This window comes from Colias croceus, chromosome 12, assembly GCF_905220415.1.
Source record: "Colias croceus chromosome 12, ilColCroc2.1".
In the NCBI taxonomy this organism is placed as follows: Eukaryota; Metazoa; Arthropoda; class Insecta; order Lepidoptera; family Pieridae; genus Colias; species Colias croceus.
The window spans coordinates 272,697-292,142 of NC_059548.1; the positions used below are offsets into that span (position 1 = coordinate 272,697).

A 19,446-nucleotide genomic window follows, 5' to 3' on the forward strand; every position below is an offset into this window, starting at 1 on the left:
CGTGTCTTGTGCTAGTGTGTGTCTATGGTTAACCAATAAACGCAACTGTTGGACGCCCTGTGTCAGCCATCACAGGATCGTCTGAACATTTGTTACTTAACTCTTGTTTTATTTCCATTCCCTTTTTATTTTATTAGGTACAATATAGGTACCTACGTACTTATAAACAAGTACGAAGGAAAATATTTTTTTTTGGTTGTACATTGTGTATGGATAGGGTGGAAAATCGAGGCTCTTTAGCAAGTATTTCTCGTATTCCATCTTCCATTATGTTATTTTTATTTTCTATATTGAGCAATTCATGAACTAATCTAATATTTTCTGAGCCAACAGTTATAATCTTTGAAATCATAAACACATAGTGAACACATACGTTATAAGTGGTTATAAGCAATGCGAGCGCACATAGACAGAAATAAATTTTTCACCAAAAAGTTTATATAACAAACACTAGCCTCCGTGTAGCCTCCTAGATCACGTCAATATCTGACTCTGTCATCTCCAACACCATATGATAAAAATAATAAATTCCAGTGATCATAGCAATGTTTAAATAAAATACAATAATAATTGAAGATGGTAAGGACTGCGGAGGCAGGCTCCCGGTACCATTTGTATGGCAGGAAAAACTGTAAGCTTCAATACACATTGCGTAAGTAGAATACCAGATATTTTGTAAGTGCCTTCTGAGTTCTGCACATAGAATGTTGTATTTTTCCGAAGATACAGCAAGGAATCTATCATGCCCAAAGTGTACGAAAACACTAAAACTGCAAATCAAAATAACAACTGCAGTAATGCTGAAATTGCACTCTACATAGCACCCATTACGAATCGTACTATTTTTTATAGGTATAGGTACTATTGGAGTCGGTATATAACCATTTATCATTGCCCAATATGTACTTAGGTATTATAAGTTTTAAGGTTATTTCAACAAAACTATACACACGCGTATAAAAAGCACAAGGTAGATACTTCCAGAAGAAATATCTAGAACGTATCCCAGCATATTCCAAAAGAAAAAAACATTCTCCCTCTGTAGAATCTGTCGGAGAGTGGGGTCGAGTCGGTGGCGCGATGGCTGAGCTGCAACGGGGAGGCATGGGGGATGGGCCCCACGGCCGTGTTCGCGAGCGCCGCGGCGCTGTTCCTGTACAACGAGCTGCAGGCGACCATCTTTGTGGCTGGCGACCACGCGCACGTCTCGCTGCTCGAGAAGACGCTGGTGGTGAGGAACTGCTCGCTTTATTCGATATATAAAGTGTAGCATGCAGAGGAATGTGTGCTATAGAGCTTTTGATTCATATATTATTTATAACTAATATACAACTATAATACTGCTGGCACAATTGACAGTACTGATACAATGAATACTTATAGTTAGGTAGACGATATGGATTTATGGATTATTAATTATAGATTTATGTAAAGAGTAAAATTATGTAAGGATTCAATCGGAATAATTCAAACACGTACCTACTAAAAGGTGAGTTAATTGAAAATTGATTTTTCTTCCAGCAACAGTAATAAATTGTGTTTGTTATAGTGCTCCATGGTGGCCGGAATGTTGGCGTTAATGATCCATCTCTGGGTGTGCTCCATGCGCTTCTTTCAGTACTATCTCGACACCCTTATTAGAGACGTGAGTTATCATGACTAAATATACTTACTTTCCAGACCAATATTATAAAAAAAAATTGTTCATGCCAAATGATTTCTCTAGAGCCCCAACTTTCTTCTCGAGATGACGACAGCGGGTTTCCTGGGGCAAACAGAGCTGGTCCCGCTGGGCCCTCTCACGCGTTTCCTGAAGCAGCAGCAGCCGCAGATCCACATCACTATCTGCTGGTTCCTGTCGCTGTGCTACGCGGACTACGTCAGGAAGCACTACTGCCAGCGCTTCAACATGCCTTATTTGGAGCAGTGGTTGGTAAATGACAGATGTTTATTACTGTGTGGTAGGAAACACTTACGTTGTGGATATCTGAAAGTAAGAGCTCTATATCGTAGAATTTGTAATTACTACCTTTTCACACGATGCAAATGTAGCTCTGTCTCAATGTTGATAATAATTTACATATCAGTTAATCAACACCTTTACACTTTACATAATATCAAAGATTGGATATTACTGTAGTTTCTCTTCTAATCGTATACGTGTGCGATGTGTGCAGGCAAGCCGAACTGCACGCCCGCGCCTCCCGCGGCGTGCATCACACCATGCAGAAGGTGAACAGCTTCGTGGGCGCGGTGCACCAACGCCTGCGCGGCTACACGCAGGCAGTTGACGTGAATACGTAACTATCATGGCCTTTGATATTACTGATCAGTTCAATATTAATAGGTATCGATTTATTTCAACGATTTCCTAACAATGTATTGTGGCCTTGGCTACAGATTTTTCTATAACTGAGATTAATGCAGGAGCGCATAAATACATACTCACACGTTTAAAGGTATATTTTCAAATTTATAACACATTGATTTGAAATATTTGATTATAGTCGACAGATAGGTAATACTTAATTTATTAATCTAGCATAAATTCGACACACAATTGAATTCAGCTTTACCTACCTACAAAAGCGTCAAACATGTGGCATGACATGTAAAGTTAGCTTAGAGCCAACGTTGGTCCCTAGAGTGCGGGCGGGCGCGTGTCGCGCGAAGCGAGCGGCGCGGGCAGTCGCGTGTCGTTCGCGAGCGAAGCGAGAGCGGCCTTCGCGCGGGAGAGCGAAGCGAGAGCGGACAACATGCGGGTTGAGAGCGGGGTGCGGGTGGACGGCCGCGTGGTGGGAGCGCGACTCATTAGCCACGCTAGTGACACCACGGCTGATGTGTTAGAGAAGCTCAGAGCTTATGTTTCGGTACCCTGCTTTATTGTTTTGTCTTCTTGCAGTAGAAAGTTGATATAATGTATTTTTATGGTCGTACCTACACAATCAACATACTTATTTAATTTTTTACTGCTTTTTATCATTTCTGAAATCTTTTAACCATAACTGATAAAATACATAGATATGAATAAATGGGTTTTTAGTAGATTAACTACCATATATACATAAGCATAAAAATGGAGGAGTGGATCTTTAAACATGTAAGGGGATAAAAGGACAATGAAATAAAACACTATAATACAGTTATACAATATATTACAGAAAACTCGTTGTCCATGCAGCAACACCGCGCCGCTCGCACACGACCACTCCGGCGCAGACAACCACGATACCAATCCTTGAGCAGCTTTTACATGTCCCTTTCCTGTGTTGAACAATCAATAAATTATTATGAGTAAAGATGTTGACTTTTATTCTGCAAAAGTTTTAGTTTCATAAGACTATACCCCTCAACACAAGCCTTAATTGAGCTTACTGTGGGACTAGGTCGATTTGTGTAATAACTATATGTATAAGAATAAATAAGTAGGTACCTAGTTATTGTAAACACAAGATTCACATTGCAATTTGCAACCTGATAATAGTTATCATGAAGTTGAATTTCTCAATGCTTTTGCGAGGTAACTTATTTCTATTTCGGCAGGCAATAGATACGATATTTGACTGAATAAAAGTAATCCACCAAATGATGTGATAAATTGTACCGTCATCGAAAAGGTAACTATAATGTGGACGTGGTGAAACTTTTTGGAGAACTGAATCTCTTGGCTGTGAATACATATAGCATCTACAGACGCTCCGATTTGGTTGGTGCCAACCATATTGGAACCGACATGGCAACCATTCCGACATTGCTACAGATTGTCCGACGGTTGGCCTTCCAGCTGTCAGTTGACCATAGAGTTAATATAATATATGCAGTTGACTTTGTTATGAAGTAGTGAACGGACGTCTTGCCTCATGCCACCGGTATTATCGAAAAATGCTAAAATAGCGTTGGTTGCAGCAACCATTGTTGCTACAGCACCGCTGCAAAAGGAACAAAGGAAAAAACGAAGAGAATGGGCTAAATTCTACTATAGAAATAGAGAAAATTACAGTCATATGCGGCTCCTTAAGGAATTGGATGATGAAGATTTCCGAACATATCTTCGAATGACTCCAGAATCATTCGATGAAATATTAAATCTTTTGAAAAGATATATAGCGAAAACCGATACAGTTATGAGGCAAGCTGTAACTGCCGAAGAAAGATTAGTGGCAACTTTAAAATATCTCGCGTCAGGAAGAGAATATAATGATCTTAAATTAAGCACATGTATATCACCACAACTACTGTCTGAGATAATACCAGAGACCTGCGAAGCTATCATTAGAGTACTCAAAGATTACCTAAAGGTATGTATTCAATAAAACAACTTTAATATATAAAAAATAGTTTATTTATTTTTCTAAAGTAATAGTATACATAGTATAAAACAAAGTGTCTTTCTCTGTCCCTATGTCCCTTTGTATGCTTATATATTTAAAACTACGCAACGGATTTTGACGTGGTTTTTTTTCAAACTCAAATTCTTCTTCTTCTTCTTCTCTTAAATAATGGCTCCTAAAACTCAAACTCAAACATTTATTTATTCAATTAGACTTCTTCGAGAAGCACTTTTGAAACGTCATATTTTTAACATTTACTACCGATTCGGAAAGCAGCATCTATGGAGAAGAACCGGCAAGAAACTCCATAGTTGCTCTTTTTATAGATAGAGCGATTCAGGGGAAGGTTTTAGTACATAATTTATTAGGTTTTAGACAAAGGCGGGCGGAAAGCTAGTAAAAATTAAAATGGAAAAGTACGAATATCACTGAAAAATTACTTTTTAAAAATCAAATATTTTTTTAACTCCTTCCCCTTTCCTCTGACTACCTGTTGTTGATTGCTGCTTATGTAATTAATTAATGAATTGGAATCTAATTGTTGCTGGTATGATGATGGTGGAAGCTGAGGTAATGTTGATGACGTTGATGGCTGACTGAGTTGAAGTGATTGTGATGTATGTGAGTACTTATGTGATGGTGATGGCTGACGATGCTGTGGGGATGGTGATGGTGATGGTGCAAATGGTGACGGCTGGTGATGCTGAGGTGATGGTGATGGTGATGGTGCAAATGGTGACGGCTGGTGATGCTGAGGTGATGGTGATGGTGATGGTGCATATGGTGACGGCTGGTGATGCTGTGGTGATGGTGTTGGTGATGGTGCAAATGGTGACGGCTGGTGATGCTGTGGTGATGGTGTTGGTGATGGTGCAAATGGTGTCGGTTGGTGATGCTGTGGTGATGGTGATGGTGATGGTGCATATGGTGACGGCTGGTGATGCTGAGGTGATGGTGTTGGTGATGGTGCATATGTTTGTGGCACCTGCTGCTGGTACGCGTACCCCTGACCTAAATATTGTACTGATCTTCTTTTAATATTTATTGAGGTTTCAAAAGTAAGCACTCCTAGTTTTGCATAGAACAATGTTTCTCCTATTAATTTTTCGGCGAGGCATCTTTGTACTTTTGGGAGCTCCTTGAGCTGAGAACTCACGGAGTTCCCGAAAGCATCAGCTGATGTGCCGTCACCAGATATTAATATTTTAGCAGACTCTAGTAATTCCGACTGTTTCTTTAAAATGTCATTTTGCTTTCTTCTCGTAACGCGTTCTCTTTTTGTTGCAGGTTCCTGAAACAGAAAATGACTGGTTACAAATAGCTAAAGACTTTGAAATAAAATGGCAATTTAATCATTGCTTGGGTGCTATTGACGGCAAACATGTTATTATCGAGAAGCCGCCAAAATCGGGTACACTGTACTATAATTATAAGGGAACTTTTAGCATAGTCCTGCTTGGTATTGTGAATGCAAATTACGAGTTTATTTATGTAAATATAGGTTCTAATGGCAGTATTTCTGATGGTGGAGTATTCAAACATACAACTTTTCATGAAAAAATGAAATCGAACCAACTAAATTTACCATCACCTTCTATTTTACCGCAATCAAATGTTATCGCCCCATATTGTTTTGTGGCAGATAATGCATTTGCCATTAATGAAAATCTTTTAAAACCATATCCAAGAAGAAATTTGACACATGATCAAAGAATTTTCAATTATAGACTCTCCAGAGCAAGAAGAATTGTAGAAAATGCATTTGGTATTTTAGCTGAACGTTTTAGAGTATTAAAAAGACCAATTCAAATTAATGTTCATAATGTACCCAAAGTTGTAATGGCTTCATGCACACTGCACAATTATTTAAGAAAAAAGTCATCAAACTATATAACAAGAAATTGTGTTGATACCGAGGATACTGAAACATGTACTTTTCGGCCAGGAGACTGGAGATTAAATGACAACTTAGTAGGCCTTAACAGAACGGAAAGGCAACGTACTGCAGATGGTAATTCTGTTAGACAAATATTCACTGAATATTTTAACAATCAGGGCCGGGTACATTTTCAAGAAAGAATGATTAATACTATGAATATTTAAAGCTTACCTCATCATTATGTGACTGGGAAGAATCCGTCTCCATATTATCAATAACCTCTGTCGTCGGCGTGATTTTTTCATCCAAGAATAAGAGGTGTTCATAGTACCATAGTGATGGCGTATGCACCTCATCGTTTCCAGCGCCACTAGTCTTGCTAGCTTCCACCTAAAATATGTAAAATATCCAAATTTATTGTTTACTGAAACCCATAGTTGTTTTATTTCTTCAATAAAGTACTTAGAATATATTATAATGATTTTTTTACTTGTTAAGTATTGTCAAAACATGTTTTGATTTACCACTATGTATACTTGCTAGTCTTGCTACATCAAGACATGTTTTGATATTGCGCAGCCGTATATCACTTCATATTTCTCTTGTTATTTAGACTGTAGAAGCCAGTCTAGGGAATGGGCGAAATCCTTTAGCAATCATGTCATCCATACTAATATTATAAATGCTAAAGTAACTCTGTCTGTCTGCCTATTACTCAATCACGCCTAAACTACTGAACCAATTTTCATGAAATTTGGTATGGAGATATTTTGATACCCGAGAAAGGACATAGGCTACTTTTTACCCCGGGAAATAGGATAGATTTTATCCCGGAAATCCCACGGGAACGGGAACTATGCGGGTTTTTCTTTGACTGAAGAGTTCTTTCTTGAAGAGTTTGTTTGTTTGTTTGTTTGAACGCGCTAATCTCGGGAACTACTGGTCCGATTTGAAAAATTCTTTCGGTGTTAGAAAGTTCATTTATCGAGGAAGGCTATAGGCTATATATCATCACGCTAAGACCAACAGGAGCTGAGCCACGCGGGTGAAACCGCGGGGCTCAGCTAGTTCATAATAAAACGCAATAAAAATAACTACGTTAAAAACAACCGACTTGAAAAACGGAGAAGTAAAAAATAAAAAAGATTTGATATTATTAATTACCTACTACATATTATTTAGATGTGCTATTTATTAAATAGGTTTGATATTTATTAAATACTTTTTAGTGAATCAAAGTTTCTACATTTCATTTATATGTCATCGAGATCAGACAAAAATGCTCATAAATTAAAAACATATAAAACACATTATTTATTTATATACATAACAGGATATTTGACTTGAATTTGCTTACCTTTTTTCGCTCCCTCCTATAGGATGTACGCATATTATCTAACTTATTTTTTAATGTTTTTAATGTAGCCCCACTGTCAATTTTTTTTAATAGTTCTAACATAATAATATATGCTTGATTTCGGGCATCTCTGTTTGCGTAATCTTTATTAGTTAAATCCCATAAACAGGGAAAGTCTTTATATACTTCCAGTAATTTTATTATAATATCACGTTCGGTGACTGTAACTCCCTCGGCGTTCATGTTGACACACCGGCGGCGTTGCGAATGCGAATGAGTCAATTACCTATATTACTCTATGGAATGAGCCGATTTGGTCGGAACAAAGCTTACAAACGTTCCAATTTGGTTGGGTCGGATAGGAAGTTGGTTTGGTTGGTATCGCTGGCGCATCCGACCACGTCAAACCAATATTAATAATAATTATGTCGGACCGACCGCTCTCTACACTTTCCGATTTGGTCGTGGTCGGATGGTTGGCACCAACCAAATCGGAGCGTCTGTAGATGCTAATAGCCTTAAATTTGGCCTTCCTTCATAAGTCCCACCAGTCACAATAAGTCCAGTCAAAAATAGGACATAACACGTTACAGTGGCATTTTACGTGACACAGTCACAACATGTTCTCGTAACAAAACATTTCAATACAAAAATATTTCAGTATGTTTGCTCTGTTTTTATAAATTTCTATGTGAAGGAGTTCACGATGATACATTCTTCTATAAACTATTTTAACTATCAAATTGTACAGGTGTGTAACGTAGAATATTTCCGTGGTTAGACGTGAATATAATTAAAGTTAAATAAACTAGTAGGCCAACAATAACTACATTAATCTGAAACCCAGTTTTTTATTACAAAACTTTCGTCAATATGATAAGTATATTATTCTACACAAAACGAGTGACAAATAAGACGTAAAACAGTGTGTAAATTACTTGTAACAACTTATAAAGTTAAGTTACGTTACTTTTTATAAATTAAAACTATTGCAGAGAATAGAACGAGAAAAATAACAGGAAGATAAGCAATAGACCATACCAGACTAAAATAATGAAAGTTAAAGTATTATTTGCGAGTTACAGTTACTAGACTGGGCGCGATGCGGGGAGAGCTTTTTCTCAATAATACCGACGGTGCTGTGGGCAGCTGGGTCCGCTGCGTTTGCGCACCGCATCATAACGTCACTGTTCAAACGATTTATGTTCCGGAGGGTACCACTATGGGAAATTATTCTACAGGTGTGATAGTTTAAAGACGTTGAACACAATAAAACAAGTCCTACTCAATACTGAAAATTATTACCTAAATGTAAAAGATCGCTTGACGAATACAATTCGATAAAAAGAGCTTTAGAGGTCACCATTCAGTAGCTTGGAGGAAAGTTAGCGTTTTAATTAGGTACAAAATCTAGTGATATCAGAATTTTAAACAGCTCTCTTTTTCAGCATCTGATATTCATTTGGATGGTCATATATAGTTTACATTTCTGGGGACTACTCGTAAGGATTGTGAAAATGATTGTCGAATATTGTTACCACAACGTGAGTTATTATTTCAAACCGACATTCTAATAAGCATGTTAAAAAGGTATCAAATCGGATGTAGAATTAATTAAGACTATTAAGGACAAAAGTTATCATTAATAGACTACGAATACAAGGAAATTAACTCAATTCTCTATGCACTGTTGGCAAATTACCTACAAAATATTGTGAATTCGAAGCTAAAGAAAATTGAATACGCAAATAAGATTGAAACAAGGTAGCATATATAGTCAACAACAGCTGAATAACATTGCAGGACCACAACACAGAAGTATCACACGAAGAGCTAGCAGGTCGCAGGATAATGCAGCAGTGGCTTCTCTGGGTGTGCGGCGCGTGCCCGCTCGCGGCGTACCTGCACACGCGCCCGCGCCCCGCACACCCGCCCCTCATGATATGGTTAACTATTGTGCCCATAGTAATTACACCTAGTAACTTGATACTACACTATTCACACGGGAGGCAGCGGATCGCAAGATTGGGCAGAGGAAACTCATCTATGATATGGTTATTCCAATATAACACACAAATTTACCAGCTCTGGTCAATTGAGAGATTGTAAATATGCCTGCTTTAGATTACGCGAAAAGATAAGTGATTAACCATTTGTTAGGGTCGGAGGAGCAAAATCCTTGAATGTTAAGAACTAATCAAAACACGGAATGCAAATAAAACTAAACATGCAACTCATAAAATACATTGATAGACTGATAGATAATTGGCAGAAAAATAGTCAATTAAGCCGTCCGCTAATTTATTATGCATAAAGAATCTACTGATCGAAATAATTGACAAAGATTAAAATGTATTTTATTTATTTGCAGGATAACTACTAATCCCTGGCAGAGGCGGGAAATGGGTCCCTATGGGTACTATCTACATCGACCCCTAACTTCTTTGGAAGGTCAAAATTCATCATTGCAGCAAACGGCAGTTCTCCGAAAGGCTCACAGCGACTCCAGGACAATCATCAAAGAACCGCCCAGAAAGAGAAGAATTTCTAAATCAGTTTAAGAACTTCGTAATAAATCATGTCTTTTTCTTAAATCGTATTTTATTTTGAACCTACAGAGAGAACGATAAGAATGCATACCTATCTATATATTATGATCAAGTAAAATTAATAAAATGTGTGAATTGACCAATTATAATGGATAATGCTTAGGGATAATGAATTTCTTCTTGAGCAAAGTATAGATAGTTAGTAGGTAGCTGTTAGTAGTTAGTAGTAGACGCTACTTGTAAAAACTGACAATCCAATAATTGATTGAATATAGAAAATTGCAATTGCAATTTCTGTGAATACATAATCGAATAAAATACTGATTCATAGTTGAAAATTCGTCATCATTACGCACATAAGAAATTGCAAGACGATTAATAAAAAAGACATATCCATACTTTTTTCAGATTATTTTTTTCGAATTAATATTCAATTAATATCACTGACATAATTGACATAATATCACTGACATAATTGAATCAACCTGTCGTCAATAGATGTCACTGATATACCTTTTGAATCGTGCTATCGAAATTTTTTTCGTATCTTATATAAGTGGCCGTCAGATAGTACGTGGCATACTAACCTTGCGCAGGGTGTACCGTGATCAGCAAGGCGGTTGCCCCGGGCCGGCGCCGGCCATGGCACTGCGGCCGGGGCTCGCCGGCCTGTGACTATCCCTCGTGGGGTACGTCATGCGTGTAATTTTTGGTAGTTGGGACTTGCGTGCTGCGCAGTCCCATTGTTAATTTGTACATATTTATTATAAATCAAAACCACGGCTCAATGGATGTCAACTGTATGTGTCTAATTCCTATAATCATTTACTGAGTTTACCACATTTTTGCGATTTGTAAACTTTTTAATTATTGGAAACCTGTCTGCTCAAAAGTCAGCTTATTAATTATAGATATTACCTAGGTACTAGCTTTCCGTGCGCAGCTTCACCCGCTGTCTAAAACCGAATAAATTATACTAAAGCCTTCCTTAAGAACTATATCTATTTAAAAACCGCATCAAAATCCGTTGCGTAGTTATAAAGATTTAAGCATACATGGACAAACAGATATGTAGTGATATTCGAAACTTCGTTTCCATGGGATCTTCGGGATAAAAACAATCCTATGTGTTAATCCAAGTTACCCTCTGTGTGTGTGGATTAAAAAACAAACATAAAAACTTATTTAGCGTTTGAAGCGACACGATTGGTTCTTTACAAAAGCATACTTCGCTACGTATCCATGGAAAAGCACCCTAGAGCTAAATGAATGAGCAGTTTCAAATAAACTTTTTAATTTTCCTGTACACAGATTATCCAAAATAATAACTTTTATCATGAACATTTTTCTTTATTTTTATCAAATTTTCCTTCATTTTTACGCATTGTAATGAGTTTCCAGAACTAAATCATATGAAAAGATTTGAGTTCATTTTTCACCTTTACATATACAGTCAAAATATCTATTGCCCGCCAAATAAGTCACACAAAACAAAAAAAAAGATGCAGTTAATAAATAACGAATCAACCAAATACATGCAATCATGAAAATTAAATTTAAAAAGCTATGAACTGAACCTCAAAATGGTCCCAAATGATAAAGCATTATAAAAAAAAAGAAAATACCAAAATAACAAAAACCAATATATTTGTCAGTATGTACTGCTACTAACCGAGAAGCGACGCGCCGCTCTGTACACTGTATGAAGAAAAAAACACAAAGTCAGATATATTTTATTTGTACACATAGTTTTGTATAAAAATACATTTTATATCAAAAACAATTATACGCACGGCGTTTCTATAAACATTATCATTTCAAATTTAAAGTTCACGTAGCTAAAGATATTATAATTAGGAAATCTAACTGAAGAAAAAAAACTTTAAATTCTTTCTCATTTCATGTTCACTTCGCTCATTGTTCATCTTATAGATGTGATTGTTAATGCTTGGGGGCCTGGTGACTCGTAACACAAGTATTTTATACTTATCGCGGGCACCAGTCTCTCGCAAATGTTAGTGTTAATGTTACCAATTAATAATACATCATATTTAACACCTACATTGTGATGAGAAAAATAAATACACATACTTTAAATTCAAAATAACGCAGGTACTTGAAGTTTTTGTTGGTAATGTGTATAGAAACGTCGGTACAAAAGATATCGGTCACACGCAATACTAACACTACGAGTCGGCAGCAGGTTTTAAGTTCTTCAGTTCGAAACTTTGCAGCGGGTTGCTTTGCCGCGCCTGTAACAATAATAAAATAATTTAATTTTCCATGAAATTAAAATTCTTTTTATTTAAAAAAAAATATCAAACGTTTCTAATATAATATACACTACATTAAAAAAGTAAGTAGAAAGTACACACAAATATTTTACATTTAATAAATTCAGTAATCCATATGGATTCAATTGTTCGAAACAACTCTACATACCTGATACTTATGTCTCTTCGCACTGCCAAAGTTCCCCTGCTTCCTCTTCCTCGTAACTTGCGCGGGCGCAGGCGCATCCGCACTCGGCTCTAACTCAGTTTCCCGTAAAGCAGCCGGTAGTAAGTACTCCGGAACATGAGCTAGTTGTTCTTGAACTCGCACTGTGTGTAGTGCTTTATCTCGCTTGATTGCTTGCAGCTCCAGTGGGTTGTCTTCGAAGAAACCCTGCAAAGAATGTGGTATGTAGATTCTGGTGCATGTGGGTGGTAGGGGAGGGTAGGTGTGGGTAGTCAGGGAGAAGATTAGTCGTTCATCAAAGTGATATGTTCGGTTGGTTTCATCATGTGAAATGTATATTCATTTTGTAAAATGTTTGGTTTAATATAGCTATAACACTGCTGGTTGGCTGACCGGTTTATTAGCTTAAATTGTATGTTACGCATTTAACAGGTTCGTACCAAACATCCGTTACCTGCATTTTAAAATCAAAACAATTTATTGTCTCTAACCTGTAATTTAGAAACTCAACTAAATCCGTGTTATCTGCAGTTGAGCAGTTCCCGTTAATCATATTATACAACCTCAGCTTATAGTTCATCTTTCAATGCCAAATTGACCTATCAAATATCAGTAACTTACATTTAAGAAACTGCTGACTGTCAGTTACCTGCAGCTTGGAGCAGTTGAGCAGCTCCCGCTTGATCTCGTGCAGGCGCGCCTCGCGCACGGCGATGCGCGTCACGGCGCGCCACGCGTCGCGCGACCGGTACCGGAACCCCTCCACCTCCTCCAGAGCGAACGAGTACTTTCTGCGGGGAATAGGGAGTTTCATTACATTTTTATTGGATCTGTGTTCATATTGTAACGTTCCAACAACACAAAAAGGTAGTTTTGGCTTTTGTTTACATTTATATTTAAACTGGAACATCTCCACACTATGTCACGAGAAAATGATACAGAGCACCACTTTGCTCAATGAAACGAAAAGAATAAATTGCAATTCAGCTGGCATATTCCTCAGTATCTGACAAGATATTCACCTAAACAAAGCTCGAGGTTGATCAAAAAAAAATGTGTTAAAAATCAACTATTGAAGACGGCAATAAGATCATAAGATTACATGCAGTTGAATTACAATGTTATTTTTAATTTAAAATAACGTATAATGCATAGCAACAGTTAATTTGAATAAAATATGAGCATGAAAAAATTAGAACTACATCAATAAAATTCGAACATTATTTGCATTATGTGTAGCAGTTAGACGTAGACGCCACATTGCCTAAATGTGCTTGCACTTTATTATTAAGTGATAAAATCAAAAAAATTATGATATTTTAATGAATATAGATGTATAATTTGAACTTACTGCAATACTTTTTGTCCATTGAAACCTTTTGATAAATGTGCTTCAACTTCCTCTAACAATGGTTTCTCTCTGATTGATACAAACGACAATACAGATCCCTGTAACAAGATAATTTTATATAGCTGTACCTATTTTTTATTAATGATAGTTAAAAGTGAAAAATGTGTCTTTTATGCAATATACATTTAAGACATTTTTTTTTTAAATTACTCGGTGAAAAATTAATTGTTCTTCTAAGATTATAATCTTTTTATCCATGGATAGATCATTAGCAATATAAAGATACTGCTAATGATCTATCCATGAATTATTTTTTAATTATACTTATAAAAGATAAATATAAATAAAAAATAATTCAACCTGTATTATTACGAGTATTAGCAAAGGATAAAAAATAATATACCTGATTATTCCCCCTGGCCGTCCTCCCCGCTCTGTGCACATAAGAGTTGACGTCAAGTGGGAAGTCAAAGTTGATCACATTGGACACGTGCTGGAAGTCGATGCCGCGCGACACACCGGATTCTTTGTCTTTCTTGCGTTTTGATTTTTGCTGCAATGAAGAAAAAACAGATATGACAACAAATGTGAAAAATATAAAGCTAAGATACAATATAAAAACAACACAATACAAGAAAAATTGTGCAAGTTACTACATACTCGTTTCTTCTTGCCAATCTCCTCTCCAGCGAGTAGACCACCATCAGGTTGCTCCAGCGCCTTCTCATCAGATGCCACAATGATCTGATAGCGGCCTCGGTTGAACTGGTCCACAGACAGACATCGGATTGCCGCAGGTAGCTCAGAATTTAGTACACATGACCCTATTTTGAACTGTTCTAAATATAATTTTAATCTGAAAATAATTATTGCTTATCAGTCCATTGAATGATGTTTAATTCAAGATTATAAATAAATGTATTGCAAGAAAATTATAAAACACTTTAATTCTTCTATTAAAAGCAGTTTAGTACATACAAATGAAATTAAAATTAAACAGTACTATAACATAGCTAATCGACCTACTAACATTAAAAATATGAATTTCAATATTAGTCCAGTCTGTGGGGAAGTGTAAAAGCCTCTGCTCTACAAAAGGTGGCGTAGAAAATGTTTTGAAACAATATTGTTTAGGTATGAAAGAATAATAAAATTGGATTTTTAGTGGTCAGCTGTGTGAAAATGCAGTAGAGATTCAGATAGATAACGAAGACTGTGATGACGACGAAATTTCATGGTTGGAAACTAAAAATACAGACAATGAAACACAAAATTTCAGCGAAGATAATGAAGAAGCCACCATTAACCAGCCTGGGCCATCAAAGAGAATTAAAAAATGATAGCTGCAATGATATTTTATGTATAGATACGTTATATACTCACAATATATCCAAAAAAAATGCTTCATATGCAGTGTCAGGCACACACAAATACAAGTTTCATTTTACTTAATTTATTACATTGACAGACTGTATAAGAGAGATGGCTATAATAAAATGATATAAACAAAAAAGACAAAGATAGTTTGTCACTTCCGCGCAGGTGTAAGCAAAAGTCATAAGAATTCACCAATTAAATATAAATAAACAAATAGTTGCCATGGCAATTGGCATAGACTAACGACACAGAAGGTTCAATGTTATAGATGTTTCGTTTCCTGCACACGTAAACAAATGTGACAATTTCATTTACTATTTAATTATTATTATGAAGTTTTATTAAAATGAAAAAAACTTTTTTGGAGATATAACTGTATTAAGCATTTATTACTAGCTGTGGTGTTCGTTTTCGGTCATCATCATTTCACCCGATAAACACCAACTGCTGAGCATAGTCCTCCTTATAGAACTCCATACGGACCGATCTTACGCTATTCGTTTCAAGGCAGTTCCCGGAACCCGTACAAGGTCATCACTCCAACTTGTAGGATATAATAATAGTGGTGCCTAGATGAAAAAAAGTATGAAATAAAAGAAAGGATGAAGTATAAGCCTTTTTTATCTAAAACACAAATAAAATTTATGTTCAATAGCTATTTACAGAAAAGCAAATAGCATTTTTCGTCAGTAGCGATAATCTTTTCTTTTATGTATACGTATATTCAACATCATTTTTGCAAACAAACATTTTTGCCATCACGATTTCATTGTATATAATAAATAGATATATTACATGCACTGTGTGGATTTAAATTTTTTTTTTATTTTTTTTTTTTTTTTTATGCTATTGGACAGCAAACGAGCAGACGCGTCGCCTGGTGTTAAGCGATACACGCCGCCCATAAGCACCCACTCCACTGGAAAGTGGATGTGTTGCTGTCCACAAAGGGATTTGGAAGAAGTTAGGTAGAAGGGGCGAGGATGGGAGGGAATGAGGATGGGGTAGGAGAGGATGGGTAGGGGATGGGAAGGGATGTGGGCCTCCGGACCCCTCACTCACCGTACGGAACGCGACAGTAAACTGTCACTATGGCGCCGATATTCTGTGAGGGTGTGGTACCTTCCCCGGTGCGAGCGTGGCCCAATTCGTGCCGAAGCATGCTCGACTCCCACTCCATTTAAATATAAAAATTATCAAGTATTTACCCAAATCGAAATTAATAAAAAATCTATTTTCAATAATCGTATCTACATGATAATCTTTGAACACAGTGTGCGCTAGCTTTGTCACACTAGTGATTGAAGCAATGTTTTATCCCTTTCATTATTTCAATACAAGTGTCAAGCAAGTGTCATTCATTAATAATTGCAAATTGTTATTTTTGCTCTAAAATTATAATATTTTAATACATTTACCTGTGATATGATATCCCTCTATCTTTCTTTATTTTACTATCGTAATTTGTGCACTTTCTGAACACACAAGAAGGCATTATTGATAATTTTAACGTTTATATCAGCATGTGCGTTCGCTGTCACAAGTCACAATCTGACTGATTCCACTGGTCCCAATTAGGACCAATTCACGGTTTACGTTTTGGTGCGTTGGTAACGTATCTACCTCTTGTTTCTATATATAATATCATTGGATAGCTGTACAATTTTTAAACAAAATTAAAATTATATGATTTCTGTAAATATTATTATTTTCGTCGCTTGTAACTTTTTACCTTTAAGACTTACAGAATAATCATGTATGCAAAAAATGTAGGTAATTTTGTCTTCTTTGAACCCCTCATAGACACTTTTGTGATTTAGTAAACAATTGAAAAGTTATTTAAAATAAACCTAATTTTAGCACCTTTAATTCAAGATGGCGGCTAGCGCCTGGGTCCGTCAAGGTCGAAAACTTGGATTTTTATTAACCTTTCATACCTAAGCAATATTGTTTCAAAACATTTTCTACGCCACCTTTTGTAGAGCATAAATACCTACAGACTGGATTATATCTAAAAAATTAAAAGTGTTAAATTACTTACTTATAGCATCTATCTACAGTCCTCACAAAGATTATACTCTTGCCTCTGATCAAGTTAAGTTTAAGCAGCGCATACAATATTGCTGCTTTGTCGTCTTCTTCAGCAAATAAGTGGTAATGCTGTAACTGTGTGGATGGTGCAAGGTCTGGCTCTTCTAGTTTGAGTGTCACAGGGTTTCTGAGAACTATCTTTTTTAGATTTAACACATCCTCTGATAATGTGGCAGAGGCTAACACTGCTTGATAGATTTTTGGTAAATGTCTGAAAAAGAATTATACTTTAAGTCATAATAATTTATTGTACAATAGTCAATGAATTAAGACAATAAAAACTCTCTTTCTACAATTAACTAAAAAAAACTAATTTGACTATTTTTAATTGATAATCATCTCACATAACTAAAATCAATTTCACAGAATAGTAAGAATATAAATTACACACTAACAAAGGATATTGGCAAACTAAAAGATTACCCCAAAAGCTCTTTCACCTCATCTTCATAGCCAAAAGAGAACACCAGGTCAGCTTCGTCCACCACCAACATAGCCAGGTCATCCTTTAATTTCATATTATTTGCTTTCAAATGTGCCAGCGCCCTCGCAGGTGTCGCTACAACTATATCTGGTTTGTCTGCTAGAAGGGACTTCTGGACTTGTGTGTTGGCATTTGAGGATATGTCTATACATCGCACTTCTCTTGAACATTTTAGTGTGAGATCTGAAACTACTGATGTGATCTGTAACAGATGTAAATAATAATTTGAAAATTATAAACAGAAAATTGTGTAGATACTTTGCAACAATATTCAATAAAATGAATAAATCCAACTTACCTGACCACATAACTCTTTGCTTGGTGATAAAATTAATGCTCTGATACACTGGTGTGTGCTTGTGTTTTTTAAATTTAAAATCTTTTGTAGCACAGGTATTGTGAATGCCGCAGTTTTGCCTGAACCGGTTCTAGCCCGCATGAGGACATCTTTGCCTTCCAGAAGAAGTGGTATTGCTGTCTCTTGGATCAGTGTTGGGTTTGACCAACCAAGTTGTGAAATTGCCTAAAAGAACATTATTTTAGATGTCATTTAATGAATAAAATATATGCAATTGTTTTCGCCCTGAGTTCGCGAGTATAACACGTGGTAATATTTACATTAGTAAATTTTCAATATCATGTGTAAAATAATATAGATTCATAGCGATATTATAAGTCAATAGAAATATAAAAGTAAAATTATTATTATCTGATTATAATACCTTTAATATACGATCATCTATCTCCATCTCATGGAACATAACCTTGTTTTCTTCAGCCATAGTAAGTCTACAGTCTACATAAACACTTTAAAACAAATAAATTATAAATTTCTCTTTACACGACGGTTATTTATAAATCATTCATATAAATGCAACTTATAATCAATGCAATTTAAACAAAATAATACGGATAGTGCACTTAATACTCTCAAGTCCTCAGCTCAAGTCTCATCGACCATGTTTATTTCAAATTTCAAACACATGTACGTCAACTGTCATAATTCCGACAATAAACCATAGATAAATAATTATGATCCTAATGTCATCTTCAATCTGTGTCTTCAATTCTTCAAATACAAGTTCAAATAATATTATACTCACTCGCCTTATAAAATTTAAAATTACAATATCCCTGTGAATAATATCCTGAATCAAGAATTGAAGACATAAATCCAACTGTAAAACTTAAAATCATCAAAACCCTTTCAGGCGTTGTGATTCAAGTTATGTTCCAGTGGTATGGTCCCATGGTCCCAGGGAATGCAGGGAATTATTGGAGATAGAGTTGAAGTTCTTTTAAAATTTGACGGTGATTTGACGTAAAAACGTTACTGAAAATTTAATTTGTTAAAACTTTGTCTGAACTCATGATTAAAGTTTTATTTTATTGAAGTGGAACTTCTTTATCGGGGTTGGAAAAAAATTAAGTGTAACATTTTTTCGTTGCGCGTGACATTTTTCCGTTACGCGCCATCTTTTTCTTATCCATACCACGCGTGATTCGACGTATTTCTGTAAAGTTGCATAAATTATAGTAAGTGCTGATTTACACAGGGTCAGTAACT

The 19,446-nt window shown here is 36.0% G+C and overlaps 4 protein-coding genes and 1 non-coding gene across 7 annotated transcripts; 3 read left to right on the forward strand and 2 right to left on the reverse strand.

The window, feature by feature from the left end:
• The first annotated feature begins 491 nt into the window (after window positions 1-491).
• On the forward strand, window positions 492-3,299 carry LOC123696110. Of its 2 annotated transcripts, none has more exons than XM_045642132.1 (7): window positions 492-652; window positions 1,046-1,231; window positions 1,550-1,645; window positions 1,727-1,929; window positions 2,178-2,300; window positions 2,648-2,870; window positions 3,162-3,299. In XM_045642132.1, the coding sequence occupies exons 1-7, from the start codon at window positions 617-619 to the stop codon at window positions 3,240-3,242; spliced, it is 948 nt and encodes a 315-aa protein (XP_045498088.1). In that variant the 5' UTR covers window positions 492-616; the 3' UTR covers window positions 3,243-3,299. The 2 variants fall into 2 exon arrangements, with proteins under 2 accessions (XP_045498088.1, XP_045498089.1); XM_045642133.1 differs by having other exon boundaries at window positions 492-631.
• Window positions 3,139-18,861, reverse strand: LOC123696107 (probable ATP-dependent RNA helicase DDX56). Of its 2 annotated transcripts, none has more exons than XM_045642130.1 (12): window positions 18,602-18,861; window positions 18,178-18,402; window positions 17,819-18,081; window positions 17,346-17,606; window positions 14,588-14,783; window positions 14,331-14,480; window positions 13,928-14,025; window positions 13,226-13,367; window positions 12,559-12,783; window positions 12,302-12,368; window positions 11,777-11,814; window positions 3,139-3,266 (listed from the first exon to the last, which is right to left on the reverse strand). In XM_045642130.1, the coding sequence occupies exons 1-10, from the start codon at window positions 18,659-18,661 to the stop codon at window positions 12,303-12,305; spliced, it is 1,686 nt and encodes a 561-aa protein (XP_045498086.1). In that variant the 5' UTR covers window positions 18,662-18,861; the 3' UTR covers window positions 3,139-3,266; window positions 11,777-11,814; window position 12,302. The 2 variants fall into 2 exon arrangements, with proteins under 2 accessions (XP_045498086.1, XP_045498085.1); XM_045642129.1 differs by having other exon boundaries at window positions 3,139-3,264; window positions 11,789-11,814; window positions 18,602-18,860.
• On the reverse strand, window positions 4,679-8,072 carry LOC123696109 (DNA-directed RNA polymerase II subunit RPB1-like). The gene is made up of 3 exons (XM_045642131.1): window positions 7,568-8,072; window positions 6,442-6,600; window positions 4,679-5,622 (listed from the first exon to the last, which is right to left on the reverse strand). Exons 1-3 carry the CDS (start codon window positions 7,808-7,810, stop codon window positions 4,768-4,770), a joined length of 1,257 nt encoding a protein of 418 aa, XP_045498087.1. The 5' UTR covers window positions 7,811-8,072; the 3' UTR covers window positions 4,679-4,767.
• LOC123696111 lies at window positions 8,184-10,198 on the forward strand. Its single transcript, XM_045642134.1, has 5 exons — window positions 8,184-8,318; window positions 8,653-8,808; window positions 9,016-9,111; window positions 9,371-9,513; window positions 9,939-10,198. Exons 1-5 carry the CDS (start codon window positions 8,274-8,276, stop codon window positions 10,126-10,128), a joined length of 630 nt encoding a protein of 209 aa, XP_045498090.1. The 5' UTR covers window positions 8,184-8,273; the 3' UTR covers window positions 10,129-10,198.
• Window positions 10,696-10,860, forward strand: LOC123696552. Its single transcript, XR_006752096.1, has one exon. It is a non-coding gene; the product is annotated as a U1 spliceosomal RNA (small nuclear RNA).
• Window positions 18,862-19,446: the final 585 nt, after the last annotated feature.

Coding starts and splice junctions, on each gene's coding strand:
- LOC123696110 (XM_045642132.1), top strand. CDS start 617: ATGGCAGGAAAAACTGTAAGCTTCAATACACATTGC. Junction 2,301..2,647: donor CAGGCAGTTGACGTGAATAC/GTAACTATCATG, acceptor TGGTCCCTAGAG/TGCGGGCGGGCGCGTGTCGC. Junction 2,871..3,161: donor AGCTCAGAGCTTATGTTTCG/GTACCCTGCTTT, acceptor AATATATTACAG/AAAACTCGTTGTCCATGCAG.
- LOC123696109 (XM_045642131.1), bottom strand. CDS start 7,810: ATGAACGCCGAGGGAGTTACAGTCACCGAACGTGATATTATAATAAAA. Junction 6,601..7,567: donor ATAGGAGGGAGCGAAAAAAG/GTAAGCAAATTC, acceptor TACATATTTTAG/GTGGAAGCTAGCAAGACTAG. Junction 5,623..6,441: donor CCCAGTCACATAATGATGAG/GTAAGCTTTAAA, acceptor TTTCTGTTTCAG/GAACCTGCAACAAAAAGAGA.
- LOC123696111 (XM_045642134.1), top strand. CDS start 8,274: ATGATACATTCTTCTATAAACTATTTTAACTATCAAATTGTACAG. Junction 8,319..8,652: donor TTAACTATCAAATTGTACAG/GTGTGTAACGTA, acceptor TGCGAGTTACAG/TTACTAGACTGGGCGCGATG. Junction 8,809..9,015: donor TATGGGAAATTATTCTACAG/GTGTGATAGTTT, acceptor TCTCTTTTTCAG/CATCTGATATTCATTTGGAT.
- LOC123696107 (XM_045642130.1), bottom strand. CDS start 18,661: ATGGCTGAAGAAAACAAGGTTATGTTCCATGAGATGGAGATAGATGAT. Junction 17,607..17,818: donor GAGGTGAAAGAGCTTTTGGG/GTAATCTTTTAG, acceptor ATTCTTTTTCAG/ACATTTACCAAAAATCTATC. Junction 13,368..13,927: donor AATGGACAAAAAGTATTGCA/GTAAGTTCAAAT, acceptor TATTCCCCGCAG/AAAGTACTCGTTCGCTCTGG.